Genomic DNA, 14152 nt, shown 5'->3' on the forward strand with positions numbered 1-14152 from the left:
ACTCTAAAAAATTAAAATAAAAAATAAAGAGTCATAAGACAAATACCAAACACCCGCCCCTGACCAGTCTGTTTCTCAGCCCGTGTGCGTGGGGGAGGAGAGCTGTTGCCTGGGGGGTTTGCAGCATTTTGCAACGGAGCCCTGGGCTCCAGGGCCTCTGCGAGCCTCCCTGTCCGCGCAGCACTCACCTCGGCCTTGACGCTCTTGAGGGCCTCCTGCAGGAGCAGGGGGAAGCCGCGCACCTGCCGCTTGAGCCCATTGTAGTCGTTGGTGAGGGTCCGCAGCGCCGGCTGCAGCGTCAACAGGTTGGTCCGGACACCTTGGGGGACGCGAGAGGTGTCAGGCGGACAGGGGGAGGGGCTGCAGGGGGTGGGGGGCCCAGCCAGCCAGCTCACCTGCCAGGTTCTCGTGCACAGCCTTCATCTCCACCTGGGCTCTGGCAAAGGCCTCCTCGATGGCCCGGTTCTTGTCTTCCTCCAGGGACTGCATCTCCTCCAGCATCTGCCCGTGCGCCCGCTCCAGCTCTGACTCGTACATGGCAATCTGACGGCCCAGGCCAGAAACTCAACGTGGGGCTCGGGAGGGAGAGGGGTGGGTGCCAGAAAGAAGCCCCGCGCCCTACTCCACACACGCACGTGAGTGAACAGCGCCCCCGACAGGTCCACACAAACACACACGCAGGAGAGGAGCGGATGGTCATCTCGCTCCCCGAAAGGCCAGTGAGCTCCATGCAGCTACTCCCTTCATTAGCTCCAACACCTGCCCCAGCACAAGCCACAGGCCCGAGGAGAGCAGGGGAGAGCATTTGTTAGAATAGTGACCAGGACCCCTTTCCAAGAACGTGTGTGCTGGGCCCTGTGTGAGGACACTCTTGGAATTATGTCCCTGAGCAACCCCCGGGGAGGTGGGTTCTGCGAGCGCATCATTTTACAGAAGAGGAAACAGAGACATAGACAAAACCAGGGAGAGAAGGGACTAGAACCCAGGTCTGTGCCCCCCCGCCCCGAGTGCTGACCCGCTGCACTGTACTGAAGGCCCGCCTCTGGCTCTGCAGCCCGGTGTGCCCCCGCTCTCTCCCAGCCCCGCCCCCAGCCTGTGCACCTGCGCCCGGAGCTGCGCGGTCAGCTGGTGTGAGCTCTGCAGCTGCTGCTCCATCTCCTTCAGCACCTGCCTCTGCATGGCCACCTGCTCCTGCAGGTGCTGGTTCCGGGCCTGGGACTCGCTGAGGGCCTGCTTGGTCTTGGACGACTCCACCTCCACGGTCCTGATGACGTACTGCGGGGGGAGGGAGAGACAGGCGTGTGGAGGTGCAAGGGTGCCTCGGCCTCACTCTGGGGGCCCTGAGACGCAGCTGGCCTTGGGAGGGGATCCTCAGGGACATCCCACCCAGAGCCGCTGGAAAAAACTAGAGGAGCTTCAAGGTGCTGGCTTTCCAGGGAATCCTCTCATTTCAGTAAGCCCACCAAGAGCCTGGCTGTGGCCCCAGCCCGGGCACAGAACAGACAAGAAGGGCCAAGATGAGGGCAGACTCTCAGATGCGCCACACCCGTGCCTGGCACGCGTGGGCGCCTCAAGCCTCGGGTGCCGGATGCCTACTGTGTGCCTGGCCCTGGACGGCAAGTGGGGGGGGGGCGGAGACTGAGCGCAGACCTGGAATGATTCTTCCAAACACTTGCTGTTACTCATTCACCAAGACAAGCCCCTCGTCAGTGCGGCCCTGCCCTGGGCACCAGGGGCCAAGAGAGCAAGGGCCACCGCCAGAGGCTCACCTTGATGGGCGGCGACTGGGCCCGCAGGCTGGCGATGGTCTCATGGCTGTCTCGCAGGCGCCGGCTCAGCCGCTCCTCCTCCTGCGCCTTCTCGGCCAGGCAGTCCTTGAGCCGCAGCTCGACCTCCGCCAGCCGGTCGGTCTTCTGCTGCACCTCCAGGTTCAGCTCGGACAGCATGCCCTTGTTCTCGGCCACCTCCAGCTGCAGCTGCGACAGCTTGTCCCGGAGCTGGGCGCTCTCCTGCAGGCAGGCGGGCGGGAGCGGCGGCCGGGACAAGCGTGCGACAGAGGGAAGGACAGACAAGCAGGCAGGGGTCACTGCGAGGGACCGGGGTCACCGTTAGGGACCCGGCCCTCCGGGAGCAGATGGGGCCAGGCTAGCCCGCTCACCTGGCTGTGCTCGCAGCCCACGCAGGGGGCCGCCGGCTTGCCCCGCAGCTCTTGCAACTCGGCCTCGAAGCGCCGCATCTCCTGCCTCAGCCGCTCATTCTCCACCACCAGCAGGTCACGGTGCTTCTCCAAGTCCGTGCCCCCCTGCAGAGAGCCGGGGCACAGGGGGCGCATGTGGCCAGGGCAGACCCGGGAAGCAAAGAGTGAGGAGGCCAAGGGGGGACAAGGGCAGGGGAGAGAGCAGGAGAGAAAGAAAAAGGCGGGCGAGGGAGGGAGGCGAGCAGGAGCTCAAGAGGGACATAAGGAGAAGACAGGAGAGAAGGGGAGCCAGAGGGACGGCCTTCACCCGCCCCTCTCATTCTATTTTCCTGAGTGTGAAAGTAACAAGAGAGTCGTATTTATACACAGAGTTCACACTCCTACTTTACATCAGCAGACGAGAATTAACCTCTCTCCGTTTGGGGGTCACACAGCCTCTGAGGGCCTAGTGAGTGGTGACAGGTATTCAGGGAGCATCTCCCCGGCTGAATGGCAGTCTGCTGGGCGCAGATGCGGCCCCCACTTGGGCTGGACATGAGGGCTCTGGATAGGGTCCCGCACCCATGTGGAAGCGCCAGTCTGCACAAGGCCGGGCCAGCCCCCCGCAGCCCCCACCTTAGGACGGCATGTTGAGCCTCACCAGCTCAGATCGAAGGCGGCTCACTTCCTGGGCCTGGCTAATGAGCTTCTCCTTCAGGTTTTCCACCTGCCGGCACAAAGCCACGGTCACGGTGAGCCTGGTTCCTCACCTCCAGCCCCCGCCCTCCCTGTGCGCAAGCATCAGGGCACACCTGGGACTCCGGGCGAGACACCTGCCCCGTCCCAACAGCCTTCAGCACACTCGCCCACCACAAGACCCAGGTAGCCCAGGCTCTCGGGAAAGTCTGGGGAGCAAGCACACCAGAGGTGACCCCTGCACCCCTCTGAGGCCACGCCAGACTCAGGAGGCTGACCCTCAGGACCTCTGCCTTGCACGCGCCCTTGCCATGGACTGTGTCTACTTAGATATTTGTAATTTTATATTCTTTTTTTTTTAAAGGGCTCCCAAATTGTATAAACTCCAGACACGACAAAACCTACATCAGTCTTTGCCCAGTCCCTAGATTCTTCCATTCATGGGGTGCCTGGCAAGTCAGCCTGTGCAGACAGGTCTACCAGCGACAGGGCACATCTCAGACCTGTGTGTCCCCCCCCACCCCCAGCTCCCACTCTGCCTTGCTGGAGAGTTGGGCCAGCAGAGAAGGGGGTGCGCACCCCATCAGGAAGCAAAGGTGGCCTGGCTCAGCCAGAGCCTGGGGAAGGGGAAGCCACCAAGATGCCAGCTCTGAGAGTGCACATCCCAGGACGGCGACACTCCCCTTGAGCTGTCCTCTAGGTGGCCACCCCTCCTGCAGGCCCCAGACCCCAATTCCACATTAGCCCCCCTCCAGGAACCTCCTGGGAAGTAACCCAAAAATACAGCCTATCACTTTGGCACCAGTGTTCCTCAGAGCATTTGGGGGTCTTCTCACAGAACATTCTGTGAATGACCGTACTTGACTGCACCTCACCTTGAGAAGGCCCAGTGAGAGTCAGACTCACTCTGTGGGGGGCTAGGAAGTGGCTTTTACCCAAGCAGGCCACAAAGCACTAGGTTCTTATTGCTAAGTGACAGCTGAGCGAGTCTGCTGCCTGCAGGGGCCAGGCCAGCCAGGTAAGGCGGGTGAGGGGCAGCGCAGGTCCACCCGGAGGAAGCATCCACGGCGCCCTCCCTGCAGGCCACGGCCAGGAACACGCAGGCCCACGTCTCCAAACTTCTGACCTTTCAAGAGAGGCCAGATGTTGGGATGTCGGGGTGTGTCAGAGCTCCCCATTTTACATGGCTGATGTCATCCGCAGTCTGTGGCAGCATGCAGACATGCACATAGGAGCTCGGGCTCCCGGAGCTGGAGAGGGCAGCTGGTGGGGGAGCAAATGGACCGAAGACCAGGCCTGCGCCTCTTCTCTGCCCGCTGCAGCACCCCTTCCCTTGAGAGCCTGGCCTGAGCAGCGCTCCGTTCCTCTGGCCTTAGCGCCGAGCGAGGGACATCTCGCAGAAGGCAGCCTGTTACTCCCTGGCCGCGGAGCTGGGCGTAACCTCCCCACCCAGCATCAGGGGAATGGTCAGGTAAGTCACGGCGAGTGCTGGCGCGGCTATGGTTACCGCCGTGTTTGTCAGAAGTTTTAAGTGACCTGGAGGAAGACTCCTCAACATACTAAGTCAAAAACCCAAAAACAAAACTGGGCCTGCAACACCAAAAAGTGGAGGTCTCTGGACTACAGGATTATGCCCGACAAATTCTTGGTGCTTTCAGGCAATTTTTAAGTCTCAAATAATATGTATTCCTCTCACACTCCCCCATCCTGAAATAGGTGGGTCTACCTCCCTTGGAAAGGTTGGGGTGTCCCCGCCCCCCTTCCTTCCCTCAGAAATCACCCCGGGAAGACCCACTTGCACTGAGCAGGTGCCCCAGACAGGCTGCTTCCTCAGCACCGAGCTGGGTGTGCTCTGACCTCGCTTGTCCCTAATGCCACCGGGGCTCCGAGCCGGATGCAGCGAAAGCGGGGTTTTCCAGAGCTTACTCGGGGGGTCGGGATGCCCGCCCGCCACTGGCCTGCAGCCCAGGCTCCTGCTCCCTTCTTGCATCACAATCAGAACTCTGGGTGCTCCTGGGCTCTGCCTGGAATCTCTGAGGGGTGCCCCAAAAGGAAGTGGCTGCAAAAGGGGGCAGGCTGGGGGTGTGGGTGGGGGGTTGAGGAAGAGCTGCAAAAGACTCTTTTCGTCAGAGATATCAGTCATCTCCTGGTTCGCCTGGGACAGCGGGGTGGGACACAGGCCACCAACACTGCGGGGGGGCCCATCAGGCCCAAGCCACTCCGTGGAGCATGGGGACGGTGCCCGGCAGGCCAGCTGCATTTGGGGTTGGGGAGTGAAAATGTGTGCTGCTCAGGAGCGGGACGGTCGCCCTCCACCCAGAGGACTCTGCTTCAGGAGCGGGGAGGGCAGAAAGTGGGGTGCTGGGGGTGAACCGGACCAGAGAGCAAGGCCTTCCAGGGGAGAGAGCTCCTGTAGGCATCCCTTCGCACACCCGCCCCATCCTGGAGTCAGGGTGGTGCTTGCACCTGGAGGCATAGAGGGCAGGGACCTTCCCTATCACCCCTGAGACACCTGGCCCCAGCAGGTGACCCCAGCAGGTGACCAGCACCCGGTAGATACTCAATAAGCACTTGAAGTAGCAGCGGACAAGCAGCACGCACACTCCTGCGTGCAAAGAGCCAGGCCAAAGGAGAAGCAGGCTCCTGGCAGGCTGCCGATGTCAACCCCAGGGCCGAGGAAGGGACCAGGCTGGGTTTGTGCCCCATCCCTGCCCAGGCTCAGGCTCCCCGGCAGCCGGAGAAACTGGGTCATGGGCCTGGCGCAGAGGGCCTCCGTGGGAGCGGGAGCCGGGGCCTGTCTGACACAAACCCGCATTTGCATCTCTCCGCAGAAGCAGGCTCCGAAGAGGGCGGGGCTGCCGTGCACAGGTCTGTGTTCTCAGCTGTCTGCTCCCATCAGTGCAGACAACCTGCTGATTACCTCCCCACCTCCCACCAAGACTGGCTCACGATCACCAGCTCTCTTCGGAGGAAAAGAGGGCTCTCCCAACAGCAGGACCAAGGCGTTGCTGAGCTGAAAAGGCAAGAGGTCCTGGGATCCAGAACACCTCAAGGAAACAGAGGCCAGAGGGGCAGCCCTGGGAAGCACTCCATCCTGTCCCCACACACGCCCCCTCGCAGGACACCTGACTCCTGGCCACACGACCGCTGACTGTGCCTATCTAGCCGCATCCACCCTGCCCTGCCCACGGCCAAGTTTTCACATTCGAGTCCTTCTGCCGCTGAGCAACAGTTGAGCACGTGGGTTCTCAGGCCAGACAGCCCAGCTTTCTAACACAGACATCACCCCCCCCCCATGACCTTGGAGAAGTCTCAACATGGCCTTGCCTCTTGCTTTCCTCCTTGGGATAATGAGGCTACCCCTGGGAGAATGTCTGCAGGATTAAGTGAGATTAAATGAGATAATACACGTAAAGCACTTAATGAGTTCTATTGTTAGAATGAAGGCCCCTAAAGGCAGGGATATTTGTCTCTTGAGTGGGTGCCCCACTCCCGCGCCTAGGACGGCAGCTGGTACACAGCAGGTGCTCAGTAAATGCACGTAGAAAGAATGCTGACTGAACAACGGCCAGGTAGAGCAGGGTCTCTGAGGGAGGCTGCCAGGCAGGCCGTGGGGCAGGAGGGCTGCTGGAGGCCGGGGCCCCGCTGGGGCGCCAGAGGAAGGACGCTCACTTCTGGCAAAGGCAGGAGCTGCTCCAAGGCTCCAGGCCGCGGGTGCCACGTGGGAATGGCAGCCCAGAGATGCCTCGTCTTCCAATATTTTCTGACAAAATAGGAAGTCCAGATTTTTATGTGAACTTAACTAAGGTTTAAAAATTCACAACTAGGGCACCTGGGTGGCTCAGTCGGTTAAGCGTCTGCCTTTGGCTCAGGTCATGATCCCGGGGTCCTGGGATCCAGCCCCACATGGGGCTCCCTGCTCCACAGGGAGTCTGCTTCTCCCTCTCCCTCTGCCTGCTGCTCCCCCTGCTTGTGCTCGCTCTCTCCCCCTCTGTCAAATAAATAAATAAAACCTTTTTTAAAAAATCTTTAAAAAAAAAACCAGTTGTGCTTCTACACACTAATAATGAACAATCCCGAACGGAAATTTAGGAAAAATTTCCATTTACAATAGCATCAGAAAGAATAAAATAGGAATAACTAAATCAAGGAGGCAAAAGATTTGTACATTGAAAACTATAAAATGTTGCTGGAATCGATTAAAGAAGACACTGGTAAATGAAGACATCCCGGGGCGTCTGGGTGGCTCAGTCCGTTCGGTGTCTGCCTTTGGCTCAGGTTGTGATCTCGGGGTCCTGGGATCGGGCCCCACGTCAGGATCCCTGCTCAGTGGGGAGCCTGCTTCTCCCTCTCCCTCTGTCCCTCTCCCTTCTCGTTCTCTTTCTCTCAAATAAATAAATAAAAATCTTAAGAGAAAAGACATCTCCTGTTCATGGATTGTCATATTCTGAAGATGTCAGTATCACCCAAAGGGATCATCAGACTCAATGTAACCCCCATCAAAGTCCCAATGACATTTTTTTCAGAAATAGAAAAATCCATCCTAAAATTCATATGAAATTTCAAAGGACCCCAAATAGCCAAAATATACTTGCAAAAGAAGAGAAAGTTGGAGATCTTACACTTCCTGATTTCAAAAGTTACTACAAAGCTAAAGCAACGAAAATAATGAAGTACTGGCATGAAGACAGACATAGAGACCCGTGGAATAGAATAGACAACCCAGAAATAAACCTTCACATATGTGGTCAAGTGCTTTTTGACAAGGGTACCAAGACCATTCAATGGGGAAAGGACAGTCTTTCCAACAAACGGTGTTGGGAAACCGTACGTTCACATGCAAAAGAATGGACCCTTGCCTTACACCACAGACAAAATTAACTCAAAACAGAGCAAAGACCTAAACGTAAAATCTAAAACTATAGAATTCTTAGAAGAAAACATAGAGGAAAACCTTCACGGCACTGGATTTGGCAGTGCTGTCTTGGATGGGACACCAACGACACAGGCAACAAAAGACAAAATAGATAAGCTGGACTTTATCACAATAAAACTTTTTGTGCATCAAAAGACACCAAAAACAGGGCAGAAAGGCGACCCATGAAATGGGAGAAACTATCTGCAAATCATATACTGATAAGGGGTTAATATTCAGAATATAGAGAGAACTACAACTCAACCACAAAAAAAACAAAACAAAAACAAACAAAAAAGCAATCAGATGGGCAAAGGACTTGAATGGACATTTCTCCAATGAAGACCGACACATGGCCAATAAGCACATGAAAAGATGCTCGATGTCATTAGTCATTAGGGAGCTACAAACCAAAGCCACAATAAGAGACCACTTCACACCCATTATGATGGCTAGGATTTTAAAAAACCCTCAGAAAATAACAGATATTGCTGGGAATGTGGAGAAACTGGGACCTTTGTGCACTGCTGGTGGGAATGTAAAATGGCGTACCCAGTGTGGAGGACAAAACGGTAGATTACTCAAACAATTTTAACTAGAACTACCCTATGATCCAGCAATTGCACTTTGGCGTATTTACCAAAAAAGGAATTAAAATATCTCGAAGCAATATCTGCACACCCATGGTCGTAGCAGCATTATTCATAATAGCTAAAATGTGGAAGCAACCGAGTGTCCACTGACGAATGAATGGATAAGCGAAGTGCGTGTATCCATACAATGGAATATTATTTTGCCTTAAAAAAAGAAGGAAATCCTGGGGCGCCTGGGTGGCTCCGGTCATGATCCTGGGGTCCTGGGATCGAGCTCTGTGCTGGGCTCCCTGATCAGCAGGGAGTCAGCTTCTCCCCCTCCCTCTGCTCCCCCCACACCCCGCTCATGCTCTCTCTCTCTCAAATAAATAAATAAAATCTTAAAAAAAAAAAAAGAAGAAGAAGAAGGAAATCCTGCCATTTGCAACAGCATGGATGAACTTGGAAAGCATTATGGTGAGTGAACTAAGCCGGTCACAGAAGACAGATACTGCGATCCCACTTACACAAAGCACCAGGAGTGGCTGAATTCACAGAGACAGAGAGCAGAACGGTGGGTGGCAGGGGCTGGGGGAGCGGGGTGGGGGATTGGCTGGTTAGTATTTAATGGGAACAGTCTCAGGTTTGCGAGGTGAAGAGTTCTGGGGCTGACGGTGGTGATGGCTGCACAGCAGCGTGGATATACTTAATACCACTGCGCTGTACACTTCAAAACGGTTGAAATGGTAAATTTTACGTTATGTATAATCACAATGTTTCTAATGGTTAAAAAAAAAAAAGAAACAAAGCAGGCAAACAAGACCCATTTGAAGGCTGGATCTAGTCTGCCAGTCTGTGGCCTCTGGGCATGACTTTTTAAGGCTCTATCTTGAGGTTCAGGGGCAATGAGGGGGGAGTGCAGTCCGCGCACGTGGAACACTCGCAGGAGCCTTGGGAGTGGGCAGCGCGCTGCTCCAGGGACATCCACAAAGGAGAGGGGAGCTCGAGGCCACCAGGATGTGGCCCGGGGCTGTTGTTGCCAATGTCGGGGAGGGTCATCCAGACCAGCCACAGCCACACCAACACCAGTGGCCTCCGTGGCCTATGTCAGCTGGATGCCTGAAGACTGAGGACTTTGGTCCGACTGCTCCCCGCAAGGAGCGCGCTGGGCCCCCCGGTCAGTACAAATATCTCCATCTGACATTTATCAGTGGGTACGCCTCCAAAGACTCCCGCCGCCCCCACAAGCCCAGGTCCCAGCGGGGATAACAGCAGCCCCCTTTACTGAGTCAGCTTTGCCAGCAGGGCACGGGGGCTTCCTAAGATCATCACTTTGAACCCCCCAATTCTGGGGGGTAGGTACATTATCCCCACTTTCCGGGAAGAAAAACTGAGATTCCAAGAGATTAAGCCTTAGTTGAGCAACTCGCTCAAGGGCACCTGACAGCGAAGTGGTGGCCGTCGGACTGAAGCTCAGGTCTGTGGGACCCCCACAGGGCCCTCAAATGCAACTACCAGGGCTACCCTGCCCTTCAGGAAGCGCGGCACGGGAAGGCAGCCGCATTCAGAGGGCGAGTCTAGACGAGGCTGGGAACAAGGCACCGAGAGCATGAAGCAGCCTGTCCGTTCCTTTTCTTAAATGAGCAACATTCAGAAGAGCAGGAAGGTCGATCTGGGTCAAACCACAGTGAGCCCGACAGGCGACCAGAGCACGCAGAAGCGATAGCTCACGAGGCATGGCACTTTACAGTCTGCCACCCGTTTTTCTGTCCAGTCTCACGACTGATCTGTCCAATAACCACGAAGCAACAGGTATCAGCCCCGGTTCAGAGAATGGTACATGAAGGCTCAGGGACGCAGTGACTTCCCACAGCTGCCCAGCGAGCACACGGCGCGGCCAGGACTAGAATCCACGTGATTCCAAATCCAAAGCTCTTCCCAGTACAGATGGTGGTGGTGGCAGCAACACCAACACTATTGGCTCATCTCATCAGGTGCTATGATGCCCATTTCACAGATGAGGAAACTGAGGTGAAGAGTGGTAATTAACCAGCCCAAGGTCACACAGCTAACTGAGTAGTGCCCAAAGTCAGGATTCGAACCCGGCTCCTGGCCCATGTGGTCGGACACCGCTCTACAGTGTTGGACCCTCCGAAGAGGAGCCCAAAGACCCGGAGCTCCAGGTGCATCCCCCGAGATTTTCAGGAAAGAACTGGCAGTGAGCAAGTTCAAGGGTAAAACACGAGCAAAGATGAGGAACCATCTGAAATTCTCCCAATCGTCCAGGGGAGCCGGGGATGGGAGAGGACAGGGGCTGGGATGGTCTGGAAAGCCGGGGCACAAAGACCCCAAAAAAGCTGAGATGCCTCACCTTCAACTTCCCCTGTAAAAAGCAAGTAGATTTTGCTAAGTGGTGCACCTGGGTGGCTCAATCCGCTACGCATCTGCCTTCGGCTCAGGTCACGATGTCAGGGTCTGGGGCTCGAGGTCCGCACTAGGCTCCCTGCTCAGTGGGGAGTCTGCTTCTCCCTCTGCCTCCCCAGTCTCACCTGCTCTCACTCTCTCTCTCAAATAAATACATTAAAATCTTTGCAAAAAATAAAAAAGTAAAAGAAAAAATTTTTTGAAAATTTGTTCAAAGTCATGAAAGGCCACGTATTGTTATGACTTTGTTTCTATGAAATGTTCAGGAAAGGCAAACCCATACAGACAGAGAGCAGACCCCTGGTTGCCAGGGGTTGTGGGGGGAAGGGGCGGGGGAGTGACTAAACAGGCCTGTTGAGGGGGATGAAAACGTTCTGAAATTAGATGGCGGTGATGGCCACATCACCGTCCTAATATACTTAAGAACTTTAAATTGTATACCTCAAAGGGGTGAATTTTATGGTATGTGAATTATATTTCAGTAAAGCCCTTAAAAAAAGACTTTTAAAGACTTTTTCAAAAATGAAGTGCCAGGACAGCCTAACCTGGAGAAGGTCAGGGAAAGAAGAGCTGCTGCTAAGCTCTTGCCACGGACCAGGCACGTGCTGCAGGGTGTGAGCCCTGGACCAGCCCCCAGCCCCACAGGGCTACCCAAACCTTTGTTCTGCCCCTATACTCATCTTGCTCCTCCTGCCACAGTCCCTTTGCACAGACTGTTCTCTCAGCTTAGAACCCACTTCCTCTGCTTTGCTCCAGCACTACTTTCTCAAGGAGGCTGTCCCTGACCTCCCTGAAAGGTCCCGATGTCCCGGACAAAGGCCTTGGTACAAGCCCTCATGCCCTGTGTGTGCCCACCTGCACAGCCCTCGTTACTCTTTTAACTTAACACGGGTGCATATACCAAATGTCTGTTCTCGCCTAGACCCTAGGCCAGGGCGTGCCTGCGCACCTGGACGTCCCCAGTGGTTAGCTTGGTGCCCAGTGCATACCAGGCCCTCTGCAAACATCTGAGAGAGTGAGGCAGAGGGGCGCTGCAGGAGGCAACAGAGACACAAAACTGGTGTGTTACCCCGCGGTGGAGAGGAGCCCCTGACAGTGAGGCAGACAGGCCTGGAGGCAGCAAATAATGGCGTCAGTGTCTCAGAGGGAGACGGGCACTAGGGACACCTCAAGGAGGCCCACCTAACTCAGCAAGGGCCAGGCAGTCAAAACAGGTAGTTCTTGAGAAAAGGACACACCTGTACGCTGGAAGAAAACGCATGAAAGTAATCTGCGGCTCCCTGGAAGCGAGAACAAGTCACGCTATTCAGTGATGTTCCCCCAAGCAGAAGGCCGGCATGCTGGGGCGCCACAGAGAAGAGCTAGGCCCCGCCTGAAGACAGGGCTTTCAGCACAGAACCCTAGGCCCTGAGTTCAGGGCACGGATCCGAGGCAGAGATGATGTAGAGACAGGGTGGGGGGCCTTGGGGAAGTGGGGAAGGCCAGACAGACACAAAAGACAGACACTGACCATGGCTGGGGGGAGCTGAGCCCCCAGACAGGGGCCTCAGGGCCCACATGCAGGTGGGGGAGGAGGACCCATGGTCAGCCCCAGAGGGCATGCAGCTCCGAGTCGGCACCTGTCCTTCTGGACAAGCGAGGAAGGTGACAGCGCTTGCCAGCACACACCTGAGGCTCTCCCTGGCTTCCAGAAGTCTGAGAGCTCCTCCTCCCACGCGCACTCCCACCAACCTCTCCTCTCCTACCAGCCTTCTCTGGGGTGACCTCTGCAGTGACTTTTGTCTACTCGGACTGCCTGGTAGTGCGACAGGGTAGACCCCGCAGCAGCCGTAGGGCTGGCAGCATGCCAGAACCTCCCCGCTCCACTCACATCTGCACACGCAGCCTGCACTTCGGGAGAGGTCGGTTCGGGCACCTGGGAAGCACGAGGAATGGGGCACGAGGAGGAGCAGAAGGGGAGACCCAGGCCTCTGACTCTTGCCACCTTGCCCTCTCGTGCGTCCCTGAGCCAAGGGAGGGGACCCTATCTGTTCCAAGTGCCAGTGGCCCGGTGGGTTCGTTCCAGGGGCCCCAAGCAGTGCCCTCTGACCTGCTCCACGATGGGCAGTGGCCTCTGCCCGTCCCCTCCTCCCCAGGTACCTGGTTCTGCAGCTGGGTGGATGTGGCTTGCTGGTCACTGTCTCGGAGAGCCAGCCTCTCCTGCAGGGCTGCCAGCTCCTCCTGCAGCCGGGCTTTCTCCTCCTGCAGCTGGGACATGGCCTCCACCATCCTATGCACCATGGGGGCCGCACCTGGTGACCCCGCCAGGCTCGAACACCTCCCGCTGCCAAAGAGCCGCCCACCTATGAGCAAAGTAGTGGCCAATCAGCGGAACAGCAGAGGAGCCACCCCGGATGAGGAGAGGGGGCCATCAGGGCAGGGCAGACCATCGGGGATGGGGTGGGAGTGCAAGCCGAGGCCAGCAGCAGCGTGTGTGAGCCAGGGGCTCCAGGCCTGCCCTAGAGGGAGCCACGTCCGCGGGCAGCTTCTGGGACACACAATCGCGTGGATTAGGACTGAGGAAAGCAACTTTCACCCTATACCCCTCAAAGCCTGTGCCCTAGGTCTGATGGGCTGTCCCCTCTCCACAGCCAGGCCGCAAGGAATCACAGCTGAGAGAGACACGGCTTCTGGCAACATCTGATGAAGAGTCTGGGGTTCTCTCCCCCAGAAAACACTATTCTTGGGAGAATACGATTTCTTTAACCCCAAACCCCCTCTAGAGACAGAGGCTCCCCAGCCCGTCCCCTGACATCCACAGGGAGTGGTCACCGCGCACAGAGAAGGGGCGAGGGGTGGGTATGAGGGTGCAAAGGACAGCCAGACCAGGACACACGGACACAGACACAGCGTGTGAGCAGAACACAGCCAGGCCCGCTCCAGGGCCGACACCTGCGCTGAGCACAGGGACCGCATGGGCACGAGGAATGATAAATACCAGGGGGGGCGGTGCCTCAGCCTGAGTCCTCCTCCTCTCACGGCCTTCCACTGTCCTGTCACCAGGAGCAGGAGAGAGACAGACAGACGGACGGAAGGACAAAGACACAGAATCAAGGGCCATGACCTGCTCATAGGGCCTGGGATGCGTGTCACAGCTTGCCTGGAGGACACCAAGAATGGTCACCGTCTCCGCAGGAGGGGAGCTGGCAAGGAGCTGGGGGCGGGGGGCGGGGTTGGGGCAGAGGAGAGGGTGTAAGGGCAGGAGATTTGCCTCTCCCCTCGGGTAGCCCAAAGGGGGACCTGGCCAAAGCCCCAGGAGGCAGAAAGGTGCTTCCAAGAGTTTAGTGTGACAAGTGGCACCTGCTGACTCCAGGCCTCCACTCAGAGCAG

General features: G+C 56.8%; 1 protein-coding gene across 3 annotated transcripts in view; it reads right to left on the reverse strand.

The window, feature by feature from the left end:
* KIFC3 (kinesin family member C3) overlaps positions 1-14152 on the reverse strand; it is a 37078-nt gene that overhangs the window by 9300 nt on the left and 13626 nt on the right. Inside the window, exons 5-11 of one of the 3 annotated variants that reach the window (XM_040633367.1) lie at positions 12923-13125; positions 2838-2903; positions 2159-2302; positions 1770-2009; positions 1102-1275; positions 396-543; positions 189-319 (exon numbers count right to left, since the gene is read on the reverse strand). In XM_040633367.1, coding sequence (XP_040489301.1) covers positions 189-319; positions 396-543; positions 1102-1275; positions 1770-2009; positions 2159-2302; positions 2838-2903; positions 12923-13125 — 1106 coding nt within the window. The remainder of the gene's footprint in view (positions 1-188; positions 320-395; positions 544-1101; positions 1276-1769; positions 2010-2158; positions 2303-2837; positions 2904-12922; positions 13126-14152) is intronic. The other 2 variants (XM_040633368.1, XM_040633369.1) reach the window with 2 other exon arrangements.

This window comes from Ursus maritimus, unplaced genomic scaffold (assembly GCF_017311325.1).
Source record: "Ursus maritimus isolate PB19 unplaced genomic scaffold, ASM1731132v1 scaffold_19, whole genome shotgun sequence".
Lineage (NCBI taxonomy): Eukaryota > Metazoa > Chordata > Mammalia > Carnivora > Ursidae > Ursus > Ursus maritimus.